The sequence below is a fragment of the Phyllostomus discolor genome, chromosome X (genome assembly GCF_004126475.2).
Source record: "Phyllostomus discolor isolate MPI-MPIP mPhyDis1 chromosome X, mPhyDis1.pri.v3, whole genome shotgun sequence".
NCBI lineage: Eukaryota > Metazoa > Chordata > Mammalia > Chiroptera > Phyllostomidae > Phyllostomus > Phyllostomus discolor.
Genome location: NC_050198.1, coordinates 17,658,074 through 17,683,698, shown reverse-complemented (window position 1 = coordinate 17,683,698; position 25,625 = coordinate 17,658,074). Strand labels below are relative to the sequence as shown.

At 36.7% G+C, this 25,625-nt stretch overlaps 1 protein-coding gene across 3 annotated transcripts in view; it reads left to right on the top strand.

The window, feature by feature from the left end:
* DMD (dystrophin) overlaps nucleotides 1–25,625 on the top strand; it is a 1,951,120-nt gene that overhangs the window by 756,655 nt on the left and 1,168,840 nt on the right. For all 3 annotated transcript variants that reach the window (XM_036016633.1, XM_036016635.1, XM_036016634.1), the window contains 4 exons: nucleotides 7,671–7,781; nucleotides 8,218–8,391; nucleotides 11,646–11,801; nucleotides 15,575–15,745. In XM_036016633.1, coding sequence (XP_035872526.1) covers nucleotides 7,671–7,781; nucleotides 8,218–8,391; nucleotides 11,646–11,801; nucleotides 15,575–15,745 — 612 coding nt within the window. The remainder of the gene's footprint in view (nucleotides 1–7,670; nucleotides 7,782–8,217; nucleotides 8,392–11,645; nucleotides 11,802–15,574; nucleotides 15,746–25,625) is intronic.

Below are 25,625 nucleotides of genomic sequence, written 5' to 3'. Positions count from 1 at the left end.
GTGGTTAATGCTGCTGTTGAGTTCTGTTTGCATTTATATTGGTAAAATATTATGTTGTTATTAAATGTTTTACCACATTTTTTGCTTCAAATTTTTTCCCCTATTTTCTCCTCTAAAAGCTAGGTGCATCTTATGATCTGAAAACTAAGGTAATTGGACAAATAGAATTTTCAGTGTAGCTCTTTGAGGATGATCTCAGCTTGGTTTTTCTTTTTTCTCTTTACCCCCACCCCCAATTCCACATACGATAACATGCCGGTTAGCTCGGATGTGCCTCTAAATCACTGAAGGGGCCCTCATAACTATGTCTAAATAGATCCTTAAATGTCTTTAAGCCTTCAAATTATGAAGATATATTCATCTGCACTTGTTTCCTTGTCCAGCAATTTCATGTTTGCAATCTCCATCATGTAGGAATGATCCCATATGTGTGGGCACCTGTTGAAAAGCTCCATATTATTATGTGTGGATGATGCACATGTTACAGATGAAACCATGACCCTGTTCCTCGGATAACCACAAGAAGCAGGGGCGTTGCCTAGCAGTGACTGCAGTAGCTAAACTATTCTTTTTCTTTTGTCTGGCCAATTTCTGATTCTGTCTTTTGCAACCTCACGTCCCACATAGTAGATTCCTATATATGAGTAACAGGAAAAAACTGAACAATTTAGGAAGCAAACTGATTATCATCAAAGAAGACATCTTAATCAACATAGGGACGTGTTCCTTGTATTTTCTGTACCATTAACACTGTGGCTAAACCTGAGTATCAGTAGATAGAAAAGAGGGATCTTCTTTTTACTAGAGAAAGCTGTTTGTTTAAACCGATTGCATTAGCTAAAGATCAGAACAATTGATAAGTGAGGTCTTCCTTTGTTTTTGGAAGCTAAACTTTATAACTTACTTTAAATATATTGAGCCATATTTAAATTTAAGCATTCCAAAGGATCTAAATCAATGGCTTAAAAAATAAAGACTTAAAATGTAGATTTTGGTCTATTACATTAAGCTTATGATTTCATTATGGAATAAAAAAGACTTTTAGAGTGTAAATAGGCATATTTGATTGCCAAATGACTCAGAACAGTCTAACTTTACAGCCTACCTCACTGATTTATGAACTAGACAGTGTAAGCCCACATAGGGAATTTGTTCAGGATTTATTTGATAATGAAATCATTTAACCACAGAAGAAGAAAATGCACAACTATTACAGAGATTTGGGTTCCAATAGGAAACCCCCCAGAGTCATAGCAGAAATACGTTCTTTTACCCAGCAATGTAGATACAATGGCAGACACAATGCAGTTCGTTTTAAGGCTGTTCCTCCTTTGAAGTGCTACCTCTGTGTGTTACTACACAGAAAGGATTACTCCCCTATTTAGAGTGCCTATTATTGTTATTTTGACATGGTTAGTAGTGTAGTAGGTAATGACAAGCAAGAGTTGCAGAAGTTGCAAAAGATTATACACATGCCACAAGCCATTGACTGTACCTGGAAACGGTGCTCATAGGATGTGTAGCGATAGAGAAATGGACGTCTTTCTTCTTATAAACTCAGAGGTGTACTTCTCAAGTCTGCCATTACATGACAGCATGCCATTGTGAAAAATTTCTCTACAAACCTTAAATATAAAAGGGAAACTAGAAGCATCATACTAGGGTCCCAGTGAAGACTCTTGCAGTACTGGGAATATTTTGACGTGATTTAGATTCAACCCATTTTCCTTGTTTTCTGTCATATAAATGAATATTTATTCCAGAAAATTGACAGAGAAGTTATGAATCTCAAATGCACACCCAGATAACCCTTGCCATAGCATGCCCTGCTTTATTTCATGTTTGTTTTTTGTGGGGTTTTTTTTTTTTTTTTAGCATTTGTGACTATCCAAAGCATTCCCTATTTATGTTTTCATAACCTGGTTGTTGTTTTCCTTGCCAGCCTCCACTCCCTATGCATGAAGGGTAGACAGCCGGGGAGCAGGATCGTCCAGCAGGTCCCCAGCAACTATCTGGTGAATTCACTCGATTCTATAAAGATCTAGTCCCCAAAGATGTGCCATACAAGTGTCCTAGGAGCTGTTAGGGAGAAATTTTAATATTTTAATTTTAAAGGACACTATTAATAGAGGATTTTTCAAAGAATATATCTGAGGAATGTTGTTAAATAACCTGGAATCAACTTAAATGGCAGTTGTTTATCAATGACCACAATGATGTCCACTGTAAGAGCGTACATTAGCAACAAAATGTTTCAGTGTCTCGTATCCAAATACTTTGAATGGATTTCATTTCTAAAGTATTTTTACTGAGGCTGAGACTTCAACTCAGATCTTCCTTCTCCATTTTGATAATTAGCTCTCTACCAAGCAAAAATGAACCTACAGCTAATATAGTTCCCCCATATTTCTATGCATGTATCCAGATTCCCCCTAAAGTTTTGTCTCTTCACTTATCTAATTTGAAAAGTAACCATAATTTGCTTGAAAATGCGTATTTACAATATAATGAGCTATTGTATTATCATCACTATCATTATCGCTATTGTAACTAAGAATAACACCATGTCTCAGGTTTATTATAAGGAATAATAATTTTGCACAATGTTTACTTTCTCATTTTTAGGAGATTTTTTCATCAACTTTACTTCCCAAATATTACATGTTATATTAGTCTGCTAAAGATTTATAGCCAACCTTTTATGTTTTCCAAGCTTAAAAGGTTAACCCAAACTTAATACACCATAGAAACTTGTTTTTGCAGAAATGTGTTCGTATACCTCATATACCACAGAACTCATGTGCCAAGGAACAGTATTTTGGAAAGACTGAAATAAAATGTTTCCTTCGTATCACTCCTGTGCCTGGAATGAACGAATATGGTCGTCAGTCAATTTCTTAAAGTTCCTAAAATACCGCTCCACAAAATTACTTACAATTAGTTGAACTAAATCAATAGGTGCATTTATTTTTGTGATATCAAAATGCTTTCCATTGCATGAATTTACGTGCGTATACACAAATCACATATATATATATAATAAATGTGTATATTTTTACACACACATTTAACTTAATAAATACATTCTGAGGGTTCCAATAGGCCTCACAAACCTGAAATCGCCTGTTATCAAGTCGTTAAATATATCACAGGCTGGTTGACCTGATAACTATTTCTGATAAAAGTCAAGACTGTTCCATCTCAAAAACCTTAATTTTAATTTAATGTGCTTTCTACATCATCTAATTAACCTATAGGGCTTTTTTTTACAAACAGTAATAAAAAGCTGTGCAAATTTCTTCTTAACTTTTTTTACTCATTGTATTATTGCAAAGTATAATCTGAAACTTTTAAAAATCATCTGCCCATGAGCATAATTACATTTTTTCATGTTCTCCATATTTTAAAAGTACAAATTATCCATGATCCTTTAGTTCATTTTCTTTTATTCATTTTGTGAGTATGTGTTATATATGGACATTTCCCCTTCTTAGGGATACAATTTCAAAATTGCTAATGTTTAAAAATGACTAACAGTGTTACATTTCTCTATTAATAGTCTCAATATGACATCTTGTAATATTTTTCTCTTGAAACATGTGAGTTATTTTCTCTGGAATCATTTTATTTGACATCACAAAAGCTCCAATAATTATTTTGTATAAAGTTTCCTTTATTCCATTAAATACTTTTAGACAGCTACAGCTTAATTTTGCTTGCCACTTTCTGTCATTAATTTGATACATGAGAATGTTCTGATGAGGTAAATCCTGAGAAACAGCCCTGCTCTTGGCTCGGTTCATTGTAAAGTGCTGTATTGGAAATGTCATTAATGTTTGATTGGTCTTTAGTTCTGTAATTTGCCCTTTACCATTTTTAATAGAAAAAAATGGTTATTTCGATTTCCATTGTTAATAAGTAGTGCTAGTTATGAACATAATTACTGTTTTGTCACATGTCTTTTTTGGTAATGGCCTGGTAATTTAATTTGTTTTATATTTTTTCCACTTTCATGAAAAAAAAAACAACAGCAACAAAAACTAGCGATCCTGGAAGATACTGGAGTGAGAACTCCTATTAGAGCACCTGTGGCTGCTCAGATCAGCAGTGTCTGATTTGCTTGTTCCTCTCATTTTATTTCTGCTGGAAATTATTGATTTTCTATGAAGCCAAGCTGATAAGTTTAAATCAGTTGTTTGTTTTCTTCAGATGCATCCTGGTAGATTTCTATTTTATGGTGAGAATAGAACTTGAATTGTGCAGTCTTTATTTAGATCTTTAGCAGGTCTTACATTGGGAAGCCAAGTAAGGAGATCATTTTCCTTTGAATTAAATCAGCTGTTCTCAATGTTTTCTTCTACAATATAATTTTTTTAATTTTCTGATTATAATGTCAGGAAAGATGATATAGTGTTTGTCTTTTTTTATTAGAGGAATTTATAAATAAGAGATTTTCATTTGGCCTACAAGTTTCTATAACACTCTGTTATTTAAACAGATCATTTATTTCACAGGAAGTCTGCCCTAAAGTGATAAGCATTTTTAATTATGTTTCCAGAATAATAATAATGTGATAAAATTAAATAAAAGTAAGTGCTAAACAATATCCTAAATACTAATTAAAAATGATTTATCAGTTGAAAGTACGAATTGCAGAATTAATTTATAACAGTGCTAGCTGAATCTAAGGGTGATGAATGATATATACCTTCCCAAAGTAGAATTGATTGGAATTATATATTAATTTTTATCTTATAACTTTAATAGTGAATTCGGATTGTTGTTCCTGAACATAGTCATTAAGTATAATTCAAAGTATAAAGGTTAATTTGAGTAAAGAACTTCATCTCTCTTGGATAACACAGTATATATTAATATATAAAATATTCTGAGGAGCTCTATAGTACAGATACATATTTGCCCTTACATTCTAAAATCTAGTTAGCCACTGGGCTCTTTTCATGCATAATTTATAAATTTTGATCTCTAATAATATGGGAACAGTACTATCAATATGAGAATTTTTCTAGAAACGCTTCCTCTAAATTATGCTGCAATCTCAGTTTTATATACCATTCAACCATCATTTATGTTCAGTTTTAATGATTTTGGTAGTGGTGACCCTTTAATAGATACGCATACAGATATGCATGCCCTCGGCAGTCTGTCTGTTTGCTGTAACTGGGAATATTAGAGAGTCCATGTAATGCTTTGCATTGAATTTCAAATTGCCAGGCTTCCCTCTCATGAGACAGGCTGTTCTTCTCACCCTCTGGCGACAGATAAAAAAGTTCAGTTTTTGCTTGCATTTTTATAAGTCATGGTATTGTTTATGGCTCACTTGTACAATGTGGACTTTTGTCATCAAAAGGCCTGTGTTGCTGTGATCACATAAGTTATCTTGGCAGCTTGGAGGGGGCTGGTCTTTATAGAAAAGAAAAGAAAAACTATCAAAATTGAAAACTGAAACTTACATGCTGAGTTATAGTAGAGTTTTGGCAAGTGGGGGGCCCTGAACTTAGGGTACAATAACGTCAAATGAATTCCTCCTTTAAAAAGTAATTCTCGCTCTACCCACACTCAGTCTTTCTTTCCATTAAACTGAGTATGAACACTCTGCATGCTCCAAAGCCAGTCTTTGCTAGCAGGGTTCACCCTGGAATGAGATCCCATTTTTTTTTTATTCTCTACCCCTCCAAAACCCCTTCTCACTCACATGCAATTCAAATCATGCCAGTTTCTTAAAATTTTGCCAGATTCTATAGTAGAAATGAATTTCCCTTCTCTTTTGTCACAGAACATGAGGTTTTCTATTACACATTTGTGCTTGGTAATTTAATTATATCTGTATGTTATATCTCCCTAGAACAAAAGTATCTTAAGAATAAGGACACTAATTTCATTCTCACTATGTGGAATTAAGTAGTAGATGCAAAACTTATTTCCTGAATTGAATTAATAAACTACTATTAATATACAAAGCATATTACATGTCTGTTTTGTCTAATAAATGACCATTTGGGGGTGCTTTTATGTCTTAATCATAATTTAAGAGGTAATAGAATTGTTTCAAGGGCATGGAGTTTGTTATTTTCTGGGTATGTTACCTTGGACAAGTCAATGTTTCTGCCCTCATTTGTAATGAGGACAATAAATATTTAGTTTGATCAGGTGATTAAATGAATTTACATGAACTGTCGGTTGATTGTTTCTCTTGTCTTCCTCGTAGACTGTTCTTCTCTTTCTTTACCACTTTCCTTCTTCTCCTTGTCCCTTACATTCCTGTGTTCCCCATGGTTCTTTCCCAGCCTTCCTGCTAATGTTTGAGTGCCCTAAAATAAATACCAATTGCACAAGTGCACACTGCTTTTTTGAAAAACACGCATACACATCCATATACATAGCTACATAAGGAGTGATTCATACAAGACAAAATCACTTCAAAGTATTACTGAGTTTATAGTAGCATTTTCTCATTATGAATTTCCTTAGTTATTAAGTGTTAGTCACAAAACTGTTATTGTCTGTGATTCTGATCCATTTTAAACTTTATATTGAAAATATTGGGAACTTCTCATTGACGACACACGGTTATTTAAGTACCTCGTTTCCAACTGAGTTTCTAGTTCTGTTTCTTCCAATGCGCTTTCATTCTCTGTGTATTATGTCAGGTCTCCTAAACTCTTCATACTCTTCAGTGCCTCGGCCCAGCACCTTATATTCACTCAATTAGGGATGCTTTTGTTTTTACAATGTCCCATCTCCTTGCGTATTCATTAAACTATGTAGGACACTTAGATTCAAAGTAAGAAAACTGAATTAACTAAAGCAGAAACAAAAATGAGAGTGGAGAGTTTGTCTAAGAATACAGAGGTGTCTTGTGGAAACCAAGGGCAAGGGTGCAATTTTGACTCAAGAAAGAAATGAATGAATCTCTTGTTTCGCTCTCTGCACACCATAGGATTTGACCCACTCCTAAAACTGGCTCAGAATTAAGTCAGGCACAGACATACTTTTGAATAGAACTTGATCAAAATTGTCTTTACTCAATAGAGAAAATACAGACATATTTCTAGTTATTTAAAGTTCAAAAATCAGTCTCTGCAAGAAGCTAGTAAGTATCTATCAAACAAAAAGCAAGGCCGATTGAGGCATTTAACTTCCCTTTCTGATTTCCATAGTTGCCCTGAAATGTTTCATGAACTGAACTGAAACATGGCACAGAATGACTGAGTGGAGATCACGATTAGGGAAACTGCCCCCATGAAATCTCATTATACCTTACCCTGTCACAGTTAGCTTTTTTATAAAGGTTAATATTTTGTATTTGGTCACATACAAGCGTTAGTTTAAAGATAAGAGAATATCATTGTTACATATTACATACAAATAGGTATTTCTTTCTGAAACTTATATCTGGAATAGCTTGTTCATTATCACTGACACTTAAGAGGATAATTTATTTTTCGCAACAACCCCGTTAGGAGAGAAATAAGTCATTTGATTTCTGATAACTTTCTGTTAAGTACAAAAAACCATTATCATCTTGAAAGAAGCTATATTGTAACAATGTTTTAAGAGAGCTTCTGAATTCTCTCTTCTTGGAAAGCGAATTGTTTGTTGCAGTAACTTGCAGAGCATTCTGATTAATAATGTTGTCCTCCCAACAGAAAATCCAATCGGATTTGACAAGTCATGAGATCAGTTTAGAAGAAATGAAGAAACACAACCAGGGAAAGGAGGCTGCCCAAAGGGTACTATCCCAAATTGATGTGGCACAGGTACTTAATATTAGAAAAACTAAGGAACTTGTTTTGGTTTGGTGTTAAAAAACATCAGTCTATAGTCTGATGTTTTAGTCTATATTAGACAACTAGATTAGTAGCAAAATTTGGATTGAGGGCATATTTTGAAAATGACAATATTATATATAAATGATACAGATTTCTTTGGGTTGAACATTGCAAGGATAAAATAGGTTAATAAATTACCTTTTATTATAAGAGTTGGTGAATTCTTCTCCCAAATGCACATATTTTTGTGCTGGACAAATGGAAAAAAGGAACTGGTTTGGTTTTTTTTTTTTATTCTTGTTTGTAATGATGAATAATGTTAATAAAATGAATAACAATGAGTAATTTGAATAAAAATGAACATATGAATAATCATTGTTTGGAAGGCAGAATTAAATCACTATTTCTTCCATGGTCTTTACAGAAAAAATTGCAAGATGTTTCCCTGAAGTTTCGGTTATTCCAGAAACCAGCCAATTTTGAGCAGCGTCTGCAGGAAAGTAAGATGATTTTAGATGAAGTGAAGATGCACTTGCCTGCATTGGAAACCAAGAGCATTGAACAGGAAGTAGTACAGTCACAGTTAAATCACTGTGTGGTACGTATTTCTGGAGGCAAGTACGCAGCTGGCCTCGACTTTCCTTATTAAGTGTTTCATGATCCTCTTTTATAACAGAAATTTATTTTCAAAGTCATATGAAATTATATGATTTTGAGATTAAGAACAAACATTAGCACAGGTGTATTGAGACACAACAACTTTTACTGAAGTAGCCACTTAATATGTCTTCTATGAGTGTCTTTTGAGTCTATAATTCTCTAAGGACTCTCTGGAATGTAAAGGGACATCTTTGTTATTTAATTCTTATGGCACTTGGAATATATTTTTAAATGGAAATCCTGAAAAAGAAATACAGTATGTTCTCACTTAACATCATTGATAGGTTCTATCATTTTAAGTAAACCAAAATGTAACGAAACCAAGTTTACCATAGGCTCATTCACATATGCAAGAGTTAAGTTGATATGGCATCTCATTGATATTATAACGAAATGACATTGAATGAAATGACTTTCTTCGAGGACCTGCTGTATATTAGTCTGGAAACAGGAACAACAATAATAGTTGCAATGAGAAAAAACCACATCAGGTATGAGTACCAAGTAAGCTTTTAATGATGCACACAAATTACCCCTGGTTCTCAAGGCCAATGAAAGAAGTTAAAGACAAAAGCTGGTGAAGGGTGAAATCAGGATTTCAATTCGGGGGATCTTACTCCAAAAGCTGATACCTTTCCAATAAATGCCAGTGCTGGATATATATTGAAGTGTCAGCACACAACAAAAACAGAATAAGAAGGTATCAAAGGGATAATTACCCTGTAGTGTAAATCTTCACTGGCCTTTGGGATTTTGAGTAGTGTCCTTTGTTGCAGTTATTGGAAATTCACCAGGTCAGAGGACTCCTGTGGCAACATAAAACTGAATGATGAGAGCATCTTCTAGAGTAATGCAAGCAGCATTATAACTCTCTGTGTTCTATGGACTGTTATGGTAGAAATCACATAAAATAAAATAGAAATCCTGAAAAAGAAATACAGTATGTTCTCACTTAACATAATTGATAGGTTAATGGTAACTAATAACAAACACCGAATGTTATTAGTTACCACTAAAGGGAAAAATGTTTATCCATTTAGTACTTTATGTTTTAAGTATTGTTTCTTCATCCACTTCATAGTGTAAAAGAAATAGACACCCACAATGCATGTCAGTCATACCATTATGAATGGGAAAGTACATTTTAGCAAAAAATGTATATATTGCAAAAAATTGTGAAGTGTTTTTATTTAATAACATTTTGCATTTTACTGCCATAATTATTATAAATAGTCTTAACCCCCAAAAGAAATTTTGAATATAATGATAATATAGTTATTAGCTGATATTAGATAAGTAGCGTTAGGCATACATGGGAACATCTGTCATCTTAAATTTTGCAAAAAGAATGAAAGGCAAAATGACCCAAGTGTACTGCCATTATGACTAAATCTATTCGCAAAGGGAGAGCTGCTTACTTTCCTCCAGGAACAAGTCTCTAACGGTACCTTATAACATCTGTCTGGCAGTAAAGCCTGCATACTTGTGCCCAGCTGTGCCTGTCCCAGGCTCAGTGTGAAGAGCCCAGGGTGCTTGCTCAATTTATTTCTGGGTCCGGTTTAAATGCCAGGACCCATTCAAGTAGCCCTGCTATGGAAGATATTTTTTCTTTACAATTTTTATGTTTTTTCACCACTTAAGATGCCCTATTGCATATATTATAATAATGGCTTTTGGCTTCAAGAAATTTTTATTCTATTAAATAATGCCTCACTGACATCAATAAATAGAGTATTTTCCTAAAAGGGAAATGAATATTTTCTCTGCCTATTGAATGACATGATGCTAATGAATAATACTACTTTGAATGAACTTTCATCATAAAGGTAAATTGTTAAAATGTTTTTAAACTTGAGGAAATCATTTGAAATCATCTGATTCCAAAATTCAGAGTAGATTCCCAGCATGACAATTGACAATTGGAATGTTTCTAAATACCTGGATATGTTTATAATTTCCAAGAAATAAAATGAGGTAAAAAAGTTAAATCATCTGGAAAGCTCAGTCAGAACTCACAATTATTGATAAAGGATATTTATATCAAACAATCCTCAGAGGGGATTAAGATGGAAACAGATTATGCTTGTAGCATTAATGAATAAGATAATTGCTCAACTTTTACAGAATGTTTTGTTTTAAACATTGATTTGAAACTGAAAATAGAAAACAAACCCAATTTTCCTTCTAATTCCAAAAATCAACAACTACCTGATAGCAACTTTATTTCTTAGCACCAGTGAAATAAGTTGTTGATGTTCAGACTTAACCACTGACTACATTAAAGCAGTGATGTATAATGCCAACCATGACATATGCATGTATGCATAGGTATATGCATGTATGCGTAGGTATATGCATACAAGGATGCATAGAAACTCCCATACCTTTCCAGGAAAATAGCTACAAAGCAAAGTTATGACAGTGGCTGCACAAGGCTTTGTTACAGCAGTATACTTCTTGAAGCAGTGCGTGTGTTCTTTGTAGTTGTAAGGGGCATGTGTGTTTTAAGTAATGTATTTATATCTGTTTATAGTTTGTCGATCAGCCCCATGAAGAAAATTGATTTGTAACACCTAATTAACCTATGGAACATTTTCTTTCCTCCTTCTCTATGATTAAATACATTGAACATATGATTTGGAAATTTGTATGTTCCATCCCCATACAGTGTAAGCGCCATGAGAACAGCAGTGACTGCCTTTCTGAGCTACCACCGAGCCCCTGGTCCCACCTGTACTCTCTGGAAGGTAGTGAGCACTGGAAAAATACCTGGTGAATGAGTAGATGAATTTTTCCAAATGCACAACTGGAATTATATAACCGTCATATTTAAAATATTGTATCCCAACTATACTCAAATAAAATAAAATATATAAATCAATACTTTTTAGGAAATCTCATTACAACCCTGTATTGGAGAACTAAATATATGTATGATGTACTCTTACCTTAGGAAGGATAACTAGGAACTATGCACGCCTGTATGTGTATATGTCATTGCCAATAGGAACTGCAAATGAGTAGAAAATGCAAAAGCTAGATACTGATCACAACCACAAAACACTGCCTCATTAAAACTGTCACTAGGAAATAGCAGTTACGGTGATCTCTGTCCCCATTTCTTTTTATTAATAAGGGCACGAGCCTGACACCGTTGCTTATTATTCTGTTTCATTTTATGTTCTAACTTAGAACTTGTATAAAAGTCTGAGTGAAGTGAAGTCTGAAGTGGAGATGGTGATAAAAACTGGACGTCAGATTGTGCAGAAGAAACAGACGGAAAACCCTAAAGAGCTCGATGACCGAGTAACAGCTTTGAAATTGCATTATAATGAGCTGGGAGCAAAGGTACGTGCGCTGAAGCCACAAACACTGGCTTCTTCCCACTTCCTTTGTAAATCGTAAAGTAAACCAAAAGGCAGGAATTATGTACCATAGATGTATTAGAGAGTTTTAATAACTTTCAACAGATAGATACATAAATATATGCATTCACACATATAGGCATAGAGATTGAGATAGATTTGCACGTGCAGCTCTTTTTAAGAAATAGTCAATAAGGATCTTTTTCCAGTCTGTGTTTAAAAATTTGTAAAACTTAGGGAGACTGTCATTGGTCCATCAGATAGTTGTAAAAGGGTTTCTTGAATCTACACTTGACTTTGTTCATTGTATAGATTTACATGTGCTGATGCAGAGGCTGTACCTACTTATAGTTGAGTACAGTGGAGTTGACAGATTGCACATAGATCACGTTTGCTATAATAGAGTCGGCACCTTCCACAGAAATTGTTTCCCTGTATGGCAGGCATTGCGAAATCCACCACATTTGTCTCATAAGATAGCACCAATAGGCAGTGAAGACCTATGGCTCTGATTATTTTTATATTTTTGTCCTGATCAGGGTCTAATTAAAGATGCTTGCATCTCTCCTTCTCCTCTTTTCAAAGCCATTGGGTGTCTAGTATAGTTACCTCACTTTCCTCAAATTTAGAGCTTCAATGTAATGATAGTTCATAAAAACTATTCAAAAATACATGGCTTGACAACATCCCAGACTGACCTGACCTTTGCTATCCCAGTATTTTGCATTACTCTAAGCTTTTATTATAAGCTTTTATGATTCTAAGCTCATAAAGAAATAAAAGTTTTTATTTTTGTGCTCAGCTAAGATTTAAGTAACATTTAGCATTCCGTCATATCATTAAAGCAAAATGAAACATTGCTAAGAAATCATACTTAGCTTGAGTAGCATGACAATACAGCAAAAATGTTGGGCAGAAATTTATTTTTGAAATAAAGCCTTAGAAATATTAATGACAAAGGGAATATTTATAAATGTCATGTTATAACAATGTGGTGGTAGTACTTCTCTAAGAAAAATCAGCTGCATTTAAATCTTCCAAGCTCCTTCAACACAATGGTTTTATTTAATAAAATTAGAAGAAACAAAGTATATCATAATATATTATTCTTTTTATATAAAAAGGCAAACGCTTCTATTTTAATCACCTTCAGAATTCATGTAATTATACTGGCTCGAGCTGATACACGTTACCTTTCTACATCAGTCACCTCAGGCTGCCATAATGAAATGCCATAGGCTAGGTTATTTAAATAACACAAGTGTATTTCTCACAGTTCTGGGGCTGGGGAGTTCAAGATCAAGACTAGTGAGAACTCTTTTCCTGGCTTGCAGATAGCAGCCTACTCATACTCATTATGTCCTCACACGGACGCCTGCTGTGGGAAATGGGGAGAAACCGGGGCAGAGAGCATGAACATCTTTCTTTTTCTTCTTAAACATTTTATTTATTTATTTTAGAGAGAGGGGAAGGGAAGGAGATAAATATCAGTGTGTGGTTGCCTCTTGTGCACCCCCTACTAGGGACCTGGCCCACAACCCAGGCATGTGCCCTGACTGGGAATCGAACCAACGACCCTTTGGTTTGCAGGCTGGTGCTCAATCCGCTGAGCTACACCAACCAGGGCTCTTTTTCTTCTAATGAGGCCACAATCCTATCAGCTTAGAGTCCCACCCTGTTATCTCATTTGTCCTCAATTACTTCCTAAAACCCCATCCAGGTACAGTCACGTTGGAGATTGGAGGTTTGGGCTTCAATATTAACTTGGGGGGGGGACGGGATTCAGTTCAGTCCATAGCATCTTTCTTAACATACTTTTATTAGTTTGTTTACAATTACCAACTTTGTTATTCTTATTCAGTGAGTAGCAATCGAAGAGTTTCTTGTATCGAAAAATCTAATTTTATTGAGAGATTTTACACCTAGCACCGAGATGCATTAGTACTTGTAGTACTTGGTGTGGCTTCCCTGTGCCTTGATTTTGATGGAAATATACCTGAATACTTCCATCAAATATACCTGAGCATTGTTTATATCAGCTGCAAATACTCAAAGCCTCAGTACCCCTATCAGCCGCACATTTTACAGTGTTCATGAGTCTATGACTATTGAAACTTTCTACTGCAGGTGGCACTCTTTTAAATGTATTCTCCACATAGACCCACACACAAAAGTGTAAACCTCAAGTTTCCTTAAGATGGCAGTGTTTCCTGTTTTATTAAATTCTGTTTATATCCTGTTTATTTATTCTGTTTATTTCCTAGTTAGCTGGAATAAATATAAACAGAATAAATAAAAATCCATCATACATTAGGTCTAAGAAGATATAATTTCTTTTTTTATAAATTTTTATTTATTGATTTTAGAAAGAGGAAAGGAGAGAGAGAAACATGGGCTTTTGTTCTACTTATTTATGCATTCATTGGTTGCTTCTTGGATGTGCCCTGACTGGGAATCGAACCTGTAATCTTCACGTATCGGGATGATGTCCTAACAAACTGAACTACCAGGCCAGGGCAAGATAGAATTTCTTTGAAATATTGAATCTAGAATTCTTTCCTACCAAGAGTGCAAAGAAATAATAACTATGCATAGAAACACTTCATAAGGTATATATTTTTTCCTCCTGCCCATGAATAAAATCCTTATAGTTGTAAGGGAAGATGCTTTTACTTCCCTGAAGGGAAAAACAGAAGGGAAGATTCTGTAAAAAACAATATGACTTTGCAGCCTCAGCACCTGAACATTTTTAAAATTTATGTACACCTCTGTTAAAGAAAGCAGTGAATTTTGTTGAGTATTTGGAATTCATATTAAAGTTCCAGGGTGTTTATTTTAATTGTAGCACTTTAAAATCTTTACACATATTTTCACTTGTAGAACACACACACACACACACACACACACACACACACACCCCAGGAAGACATTCTGGGCTTTTTATTAAACCAACCAGACAGCTAACCTACACACTTACAAATGTGGGCACGCCTGCAGAGGCAGCGGAGAAATACATGTTTGTGACTTCTTTGTATGAGAATGTGGAAGAGTTTGATTTTCAGGGTCTGTTTTCAACACTGAGGACTAGAATGCAGGATCCCATTATCGTCTTCTCTATGAACGAGAGTGAAAATTTTGTTTCAGAATTATTTTTCTTCTGCCCCCACTGGATGACAAAAGCACATTTAAAGAGAGTCACCTATAGTTTTTGTGTTGTTTTTGTACAAGCATATGACATTTTGCAGATGTAATGGCAGTAACATTGGCCATGTAAGCGTTACACAGATACTTTTGCCTCTTGAAAGACTTAGTATTCTTTTTTCATTTGCATTTCATAGCTGCAAAAGCAAGCCTTGCGTGCATATGGAGGATTGTTAACCTCCTGGCCCATCTCTGTGACCAGTGATTGAAGGTTTTCTAAGAGAAATGCATCCTATCTTTAGTTTGCTTTACACAATCCTACTTATTTTTAAAGATTGGCCCTAAATTATTCACATGAGAGAAAATCATTTTACCTTTTTTTTCTACTTGATACAGGACACTGACTTTTGTAGAAAAGACCTCATCTTTCGAGGATGTGTTTATTCGCTAGTAGTAATAGTCAGGACATAGGATTTTTCAAAAATGTTCCTTTTCAAAAGTAAGACAAAGGTTATTTTCAAATGACAGAAAATACGAAAGTTCCAATTAAGTGGGTATAACTGAAGTTGAACTGACAACGTAAACCAAATTACATGTTGTTATTGTTCTTCTCAGGTAACGGAAAGAAAGCAACAGTTGGAGAAATGCTTGAAATTGTCCCGTAAGATGCGAAAGGAAATGAACGCCCTGACAGAATGGCTGGCAGCTACAGATACGGAACTGACAAAGAGATCAGCCGTTGAAGGAATGCCTAGTAATTTGGATGCCGAAGTTGCCTGGGGGAAGGTAAAAACCTGTATCACTGGAGGTTATTTTTAACATTCATGAAAACACACAGTTGTATAATTTCATAAGGGACCATTAACGTGCAACAATAATAGAATTGTAAATGTTATCTTGCTTTCTTTTCCCCTTCTCAAAAATTCATCAGTGGTTTAACTCTTTCTGTGGCAGCACTATGATAAAATCATGGGAAGGCTTTAGCAAAAGTCTCCTTGGAGCTTGTTTAGAATTAGGTAGGTTATGTGTAAGTCCTTTAAAAATACGTACATTGTTAATCACAAAGTGAGTCCAAGGATGAGATTCTCTGTTCCCTAGTTTGCCTAAGACTGACTGCCCAGATGGACCCGACACCCGAGAAGAGGGCAAGGATGCAGAGACCACAGACAGTTGGGCCGGGCAGGCCTGGCAGGATCAGCAGGTTGCTTATGTCACACACATACACAGATCTCAAGGGGTCTGTGCAGCTGCCGTCATCTTCATCAGCCAAAGGGCACAGAGTGTTCTTTAGTCCTCAGCTGGGAAATTCTTGCTGTTTCTCTGACAGCCAGTCAAGCATTATTGCTCCCTAAATTTAAGGTTGAGACACGCCATTTCTTTTTGCACTTGATTCATTACTAGGAAGTATGTTGGTATAAAGGAAGTAATTGATATTTATAATTTGTTTTCACCTTAAACTTTGTCAACACATAGAGCATTTATAAAAAACAAATTGTAGCACACCCCACTCCCTTGATTTTTTAACTTAACAAATACTTGCCTGTATTAACTAGATTTTTAAAAGTTCTGTGCTTTATTTTCTTTAAGATTTTATGTATTTATTTTAGAATGAGGGGAAGGGAAGACGAGAGGGGGAGAAACATCAATGTGTGGTTGCCTCTTGCACATGCCCAACTAGATATCTGGCCTGCAACCCAGGCATGTGCCCTGACTAGTAATCGAACCGGCGACCTTCCAGTTCTCAGGCTGGTACTCAGTACACTGAGTCACACCAGCCAGGGTGCTGTGCTTGATTTTTAATCCAACAAGGCTTATCCAAAGTTAGGAAGTTTTAATTTCCTTATGTAAAAACGTAAATAATACAGCGACATGAAAACTGATAACTGATTTTATGTAGATCCAGAGGACAAGTAGATATGAAAGTTTGTCATGTCTAATTTTTTCAAATGGATAGTAGTAAATGCATTTCTTTTATTTTGCCATTTAGAATAGATTTATTTTTAGAGATAAGATATTGAATTGTATTTATTAGTTCAGAACAATATATATGTATGTGTATATGTGTGTGTATGTGTATATATAGGTGTGTGTATCATTCACTACTAGAGTAGTATATATATTGCAATATATATGTATATGGTGCAATATATATATTGCTCTACTAGTGAGTGTACAGAGGGTACAGGTTAAAATTTTTCTCCCCCTTACCCAAACAAATATTACATTTTTATGTGATGATTTAATTTGAACCAGTGGCAATCATATACTTAGATACAGGCTGGGCTGCTGTAAGCAATAAGCTAAAAATACCATGGCTCCAGGAAGGCAGAGGTTTATTTCTAGCTCATGGAAGTTCTGGGTGAAAGAAGTAACTTTTCTCCATGAAATTCTCCAAAGACATAGGTCCCTCTTACTCCATTGTTCAGCAGTCCTCTGGGTATTTGTCGTCTCATAGCAAAACCTGCTCACCACCACCACTGCTCAATCCCAGCCCACAGAAAGAAGAGAGACGATGAAGTGGAGAACAACCAGCTCTCTCCTCAAGGTGTATCATGACAGCCCCATGCGTTATCTCTGCTCATTCCATCTGCCAAATTTTAGTCACATGAACCTATCTAGCCTCCAGGGAGAGGAGCGAAGAGTGGCCTCTAACTGGGCAGCGAGTGTGTCCTGGCAAAATGATGAGTGGATCTTATATGAATACAAAGAAAGAGAGAATGCATTTCTTTTGGCCAGAGCAGTATCACCACTGCCTTTTACATCTTAAGACAAAGGCAGCAAAAAGCCTGCATGATCTGTCTCTCTATTTAAGCACACATGACTGGTGGCAGTTTCCGCCAGAAGTACAAACAAACAAAGAGCCCAGAGAAGACTTATGGTCTGTTAAAGTATGAGCTACAGTCAACTGGCCACAGGGCAAGCAGGACAAATAGAGGGTTTGTGAATATGATGCAGGCTTCATTCTTAGTTATCCTCCCCTTAACATCATGGAGAATATCTTCGATTGTTCCTATGCAGTTTTAATGGGTGCATCGGTTTGCTAGGTCTGCCATAACAAAGTGGCACACATGCGGTGACTTGAAGAAGAGGAATTGATTTTCTTACAGTTTCAGAGGCTGCAAGCCCAAGGTCAGGGTTTTGGCAGAGTTGGTTTCTTCTGAGGCCTCTCACTTCGGCTTGTGATTAGCTGTCTTCTTGCTTCTTCATACGATCTTCCCACTGCACATGCCTGTGTACAAATCACTCTTCTTATGAGGACACCAGTCATATTGGGTTAGGGCCCACCCTAATGGTCTTATTTTAACCTAATTACCTTTTTAAATGTCCTGTCTCCAAATATGGTCACATTCTGGGGTGTTCAGGTTAGGAATCAGCATATAATTTTGGAGAACACTATTTCAGCTAATAAAGAGGAACCATATAAAAAAATAGGACTTCCTCAGCTGTAAAAAAGAAGGAAATCTTACCCTTTGCGCCAGCATGGATGGACCTGGAGAACATTATGCAGAGTGTAATGAGCTAGTCAGAGAAAGACAAACACCATATGACTTCACTCATATGTGGAATCTAATGAACAAAATGGACTAACAAGCAAAATGGGGACAGACTCATAGACAGAGCAGGCTGACAGTCAGAGGGCACAGGTGGGGATTTGGTTGGGGGTGGAGGGATTGAGCAAAAAACAAAAAAGAGAAAGAACTCATGGGCACTTACAACAGTGTGGTGAGTGCTTAGAAGAAGGGGGTGGGGGAGGGAGGGGGGAATAGAAGGGATGAATGGCGATGGACAGAGACTCAATTTAGGGTGCTCAACACGCCATAAGTGTACAGAGGACGGGTTGTGGAATCGTGCACCTGACATGTGGATAATTTTGTTCATCAGTGTCACCCAAAAAAATTCAATACAAAGGAAAAATTGTAACTTCATCATATGAATATTGAGTTCACACAATTCAGCCCTTATCAAAGAATGCAGAATGCTAATTTGACAGTGCAGAGAAGTAGAGCTAGACATGAAAGGAATGTGAAAAATTCTGACTACAGTTTAAAACTGAGGTGAAATTATAAAAATATGTCACATCTGAACTCTGGATTCCAGAGTCTCTATAAGATTCTTGAATAAGTAACTATAGAGATATTTTTGCAATAGCCTCACCATAAAATTTAAAATATTGTAAGATAATGAATTTGGCAAAGATTTCAAGATTTTCCCTGTCTTATTAGAAGGTTTGAGTGGTCTGAGCATGTGTCAGCTTATTGAGTCTGTACGGGAAGTGTTTTTCTATAAACCCAAGAAACAATACAAATTTGACATCTGTCAGGAAACAAGTGTAGAAAACTGGCATTTCTTGTCTTTATTCATATCATAACTTACTGCCCTCTCTGGGTCTTTTGCAACACTAAACTGCTAATGGTATACTCTGAAAACCCTGAGTGGTCAAAGCAAAGTATACATATTTGCATCTAAATTACATAATTTTTAATAGACTCATTTGCAAGGTATTAAAGCTGTTTCAAAAGTCACAATCATATAATAAAAACATGTAACCTACAGATCTACAGCAGTCACAGTTATAGTTCTATTTTTTAATATGAAAATAATCAAACTCTCATAAATGAAACCCCATGACTCGTTAGTACATATATTCCTATTTCACACTCTCTCGGTGGATAGAGAACTTGACTCAAAATGTTGGTCTCATCTGCCATTTCACAGGATAAATGCCAGATTTTTTTCAAAATGAATTGAATATTCATTTAAATGCAGGACATTAAAGGTATTTGTCAATCATTCCAAGTATATTTGACTATAGAATCAATTTATTTTTAAACTGTTTCATTTACTTCTACTGAATTTCTCTCAGTTTTGTTGATCTAAGAGCATTATATTACTTAAATATGAAAATATTTGAGTGTCTAGATATAATGTTCTTATACATAAAATTAAATTACCAATGAAATGTTTATTTGACCTTTAGTTTATCTGAATATAGCCTATGTTCAACTATATTGACTACTATGCAATCTTTTCAGTTTTATTTTACTATATTTAAATTATAATGATTTATTAGAGTTCTAATTCCAGAAAAAAAAAGAATTCTTTAGAGTGGCTTAAATAAATACATGGGATTCACCTGTCAAAGAGAAATAAACTGGAAAACTAGAGGAAGGGAAAATTGCAGTAGAAAAATAATAGACACAGTTGCCTATGGATGGTGGAATAGGCAAGGAAAATAAAGCCTCAAAATATGGCACCAAGCTTCCTGTCAGGCAAAACCAACAACTAGACTTTTTTTTTCATTGTTTGAACCCTTAACATGAGATCTACCCATGAAAAAAATGTTGGTATATAATAATAGTCATGTGAACTACCATAGCATTACCTAGAATCTCTAGATTCGTTTCACATAACTGACAGAGAAGGAAATATACTTATGAGATTCAATTGCCCAGCTCATCAAAACAGTCATTAAATATTTGATTGTACTAGTCATATGCAGGCTTTTATTGAATTTATATTCAGAAGAAAAAAAATTGGAGGGATGGGCAATGAGACAGAACCCTTATTGATATTGGTACAATAAACACAATTGAAAGGGTTTTTCTTGTAATTTCTTTACCGGCATGCCTGCAAGCAGAAGCAGTTTCATGCATCTGACCCTGACATTGGGTCATGCCTTCTTCACGAATGAGTATCAGGAGCTTGGCACTGCAAGAGCCTTTCGATAGGTCGGGGCTGTTACAGAAGCAGACTTCCCAAAATAAATTCTCTCATCTAAGTTTTCCTCCCGCTCAGAATTCTATAGGCACACATTCAAAACCACAGACGTGAGAACACGTGGATCTTCTCAAAGGTACTGAGTGGTGCAGGACAGGCTTCCAGCTGTTTACAGGTACCATCTGCTTGCTAAGGACTGTAACCCCGAGAATCTCATGGGTATCCCAGATCAGATGTTCGGTGATCTCACAAGGGAAAGAGGGGAAGAACTTCCAGAAGTAGCTAGGAGGGTGGCGAGATTGGTTAGCTGGAGGCGCAGCCAGGGGCCAGGAAACTGCTGCACCATCTACCACCTTATGACCATGCTTCCAGATCGCAGTTAGAGGGGGAAAAAATGGATAAGTTTAAAAAGACATCCATACTTTCCAGAAGGTGAAAGAAAAACATTTTACATTAAAACAACAGGAAGCAGACATTTTAGAATAATAGTAACGAATGACAAATAGTAATGAATGACAAAGGGAATCGAAAGTTATTAGTGCTAATGTAAAATTCCTAAAGCCCAGTGACCCTTTCACTGTATTGTAAATTCACACAAAGTGCCTGCACTGGAGTCGTGATAAGGAGGACAAAATTGATGTTAAGATTTTTAAAAGCACAGCTCACTCCTAGCCACTGCAGTCTGAACACCAGAGATTCCGAAAGGGAACTGTCACTGGTGTTTGTTACCCCATTAGTGATCAGACATCCCTGAGCCTTTCATACCTTACAAATCTCTGTTACTGCAGTTTACCAGCCTGTGGGGAGAAACACAGATTGATGTCTATGGGACAGACAAAGGAAGGGAATGGTAAAAGTAGGGGAAATTACCACTGCCTGGGGGGCGGGTTGCACACCCACACTGCACACGATCCTTGAGCTGTCATGATAACGTCTCATCTCTTGGACTACAGAGTGGACCTTAACGATTTCACTTGCCAAGAGGGCAGGGAAAATGTCTGTTTTGTTCCATGGTGTTTCCCATGCACGTAACATAGTATCTGATACACAGTATGTGCTTGCTAAATAATCTGTTCAGTAAGGGTAATTGCAATTTAAGACCAAAAAAAAAACAAAACAAAACATACTGACAAAGCATTTCTTCCGAGAAGAGAAAAATGGTGATGCTGTTAAAATGATAGTAAGCTTTAGAACCAATGGAAACGTGAACAGTCACAGGGATCAAATGCTCCCATTTGGGAGATGAGAAAAGGGAAGTTCTGGTACCTATGGCAAATATGCACATAGAATCCAATACTATCTCCGATTTCAACAGCTTTTTTCCACTGTGGTTATTGTTATAAATCTTATCTTCTAGCAATTTTAATGTACCTTAACTCAAAATGAGAAAAAAGTATCATCCACAATGAGTATAAAATACAGAATGGTTAATTTTTTTATTAAGTCATATTTTTACTGTTACTCTATTACAGTTGTTCCAGTTTTCCCCCCTCCACCCATGCCACCCTCAAGCCCACAGTCAGTCCCCACACGGTTGTCCATGTCCATGGGTCCTTTATATTGTTCTTTGACTAGTCTCTTCCCCTTCTTTCCACCATTATCTCCCTCCCCCGTCCCCTCTGGTCACTGTCAGTTTGTTCCTTGTTTCCATGCCTGTGGCTCTATTTTGTTCATTAGTTTATTTTGTTCATTAGATTCCCCTTATTGATGCGGACCCCGGACCCCGGCTTGCGGGGTTCACGTCATTATGGAAGAAAATGAGACATTCACATGGATTACTGAGTCCAGTAGAGGAAAAGGGACGGCATGACTTTTCTCTCAAGGGGAGCAAAAGCCTCAGCCCTTGCTCCAATGAGCTTTTATTGTCTTACTGGGCGCACTACAAGAAGGTCCTCATTGACTATGCACAGGCTCGCTTTAGGTGGTTACCTTTTACAGAAAACAAAGGAGCCAATGCTGCTAATCACATCACAGAAGAGGGATATTTGCAAATGAAAAGGCAAAAGTGGTTGAACCAGTTACACTCCTCCTTGGAAGGTTTAACATGTTTTTTAGGAAGTTGCTTTGCAGTAAATGTCCTCAATTCAGGGTGAGGGAGTTTTAGCAAAAAGCAAGACTCGTAGCGGTGGCCTAGGTACATTGCAGGCCTGATTCCCCACAGGAAAACCTATCTGTGTGCGTGGGTCCTGTGCATCTCCCAGTGGGAGCTGGGCCCATGCCATGCAGAGTGGCCTCCCACATCTTATAGGTGAGATCATATGGTGTTTGTCTTTCTTTCTTTCTGCTGTGTAGTATTCCATTGTGTAAATGTGCCACAGTTTTTTGATCCATTCATTCGCTGATGGGCACTTAGGCCATTTCTAGCACTTGGCTATTGTAAATAATGATGCTGTGAACATAGGGGTGCATAGGTACTTTTGAACTGGTGATTCAGGATTCTTAGGGTGTAATCCCAGCAAGGGAAATAAAGGAAAAAATAAGCAAATGATCTACATCAACCTAAAAAGCTTCTGCATGGAAGAATGGTTAAATTTGAAGTGCAGAATATACAAGTGCACATGAAAATCTTGTATGCATTGGTCATGTAATATAGTATATAGTCAGTTGCCACTGGTATGATTTTAGATTTTGAATTTTATTTATTAATGTCTTCAAATCACCCTGATTAGTTGGATATTAGTAAATCAGTTCTAAATATCATTATTACTGACCAAAATTGTTTGACATATGAATTGAGCACAAATATATAACTATAGGAAAGTAAATATTATGTGAATAAGTAGTTTATATCTCTGACAATCATTATGTTTGAAAAATACAAGCTTCATAAACAAATCAACAAACAACAAGTGGAGAAAGGGACCCTAGTGCATTGTTGGTGGGAGTGCAGACTGGTGTAGCCACTGTGGAAAACAGTGTGGAATTTCCTCAGAAAACTAAAAATGGAACTGCCTTTTCACCCAGCAGTACTACTGCTGGGATTATACCCTAAGAATCCTGAAACACCAATTCAAAAGAACCTATGCACCCCAATGTTCATAGCAGCACAATTTACAATAGCCAAGTACTGGTGTTGTGGAAAATCCACCCACACGCGGGGAGATAACGAAGCACAAACTTTATTACCCGGGGGCCCAGAGGGGGTGGTTAACATCCAAATCCTCTGAGCCCTGACCCTCACTCTCCCAGGGTTTAAATAGTCCCGGGTTCCTTACCTACGTGGCGAAGCAAGGTTACAGAAGCTGAATGCCGAAGTTAGGTCCAGCTACCTTATATGGGAGACAAAGGGAAAACGCAGGAGGAATTTGCAGAAGCTACAGAGCACAGGAGCTTATCATGGGAGTCTGTGTACGACCTTGAGTAACTGGCCATTGCTTTGGTTACGACTTGTCTGCTTCTACAGTCCTGTGTGAAATTTTGCAAGTGTTACAGTTACAGAGCATAAGAAACTTTTGGAGTTTTCTTTTCCTGCCACACTGGAAGTAACCTAAGTGCCTATCAGCAAATGAATGGATCAAAAAATTGTGGTACATTTACACAATGGAATACTATGCAGCAGAGAGAAAGGAAGAGCTCCTACTCTTTGAGACAGCATGGATGAAACTGGAGAGCATTATGCTAAGTGAGATAAGCCAGGCAGTGAAAGACAAATGCCATGATCTCACCTATAAGTGGAACCTAATCCACAAAACAAACAAGCAAGCAAAATGGAAGCAGATACATGGAAATAAAGAACAAACTGACAATGACCAGAGGGGAGGAGGGAGGGCATAGAAGGGGAAAGGTCAAGTCAAGGAAACTGTATAAAGGACCCATGGACAAAGACAACAGGAGCGGGGAGGGCTGAACGTGGGGGGTGTGGGGTGGGTAGGGCAGGGGTGAGTAATGGGGGAAAATGGGGACAACTGTAATTGCACAACAATAAAAAATCAAAAGAAATATGCAAGTTTCAACAAAGTTTAATCTGTGTAGTTTTCTGATTGAACTACTAACAGATTTCATTTATTTCCAATTGAGTTTCAGTGGTCAAAAAATCAAAGGCAGTTAAATAATTGAGCTACATTAAGTCTGTTTACTATTCAAAGTGTTATCTAAAAATTAAAATGATCAAACATAATTCCCCAAAAAACAGTTTTGGTCCTGTAATACTTTAAATCCATCAGTGTTGAAATGGCTGCGATCTAGCAGGTTTCATAAACCGACCATTAGGTTTCATTAACAGTCATCTGGGGATACCAAGAGTTGCGTCAGAGAATCACAAACACATAGAAATGTCGAATTCAATTCAAGGCGTTAAATGATACAACATAATTGATATCCAGCTGTTGATGGGTGAGACCTGGTTCTTCTTGCTGACGCATGTAAAGAATTACATATCAGCAAATCTAGTAGTATGTAATCAGTTTATTAGTGGCACACTTCCATGGAAGAGAACAGGACTAGGTAGAGTAGAGGGTGACAGGGAAAGTTTCAGAGCAAAGCAAGGTGAGAAAAGCAAGAGCTGCTGAAGACCAAGGTGGCAAGCCCCTGAGCAGCCTAAGGCCGGGTGGCCAGAGACCCTGTGGCTCGAGAAGCCAAGAGCCCCCTGAGTCCCCGAGAGAGAGAGAGAGAGAGAGTCCTTTGTTTTCCAGACTTATATAGTTGGTGGGATAGGAGGAAAAAAAAAGTCACATATTGATTAACGGGTAAATGTGGCACCAGCTTTCCTGGGGGTTTGCTAGCCCGAATTCTTATCTTGCTCCAGACCCCATTCAGTCATTCTAATTGGTAAAAGGTGTTTCCTGGTGACCAGGGTGATCAGTGCTGGCCAGTGACAGTACTTGCAGTCTCAGAGTTCTTCCTGTGCTGTCTCCTGCTTCACAGCCACTTACGTAACAAGTCAGTTTGATTTGCACGTTTTTTTCAGGGACAGACTTTTCTAACATTGAACATGAGGAAGAACAATTAT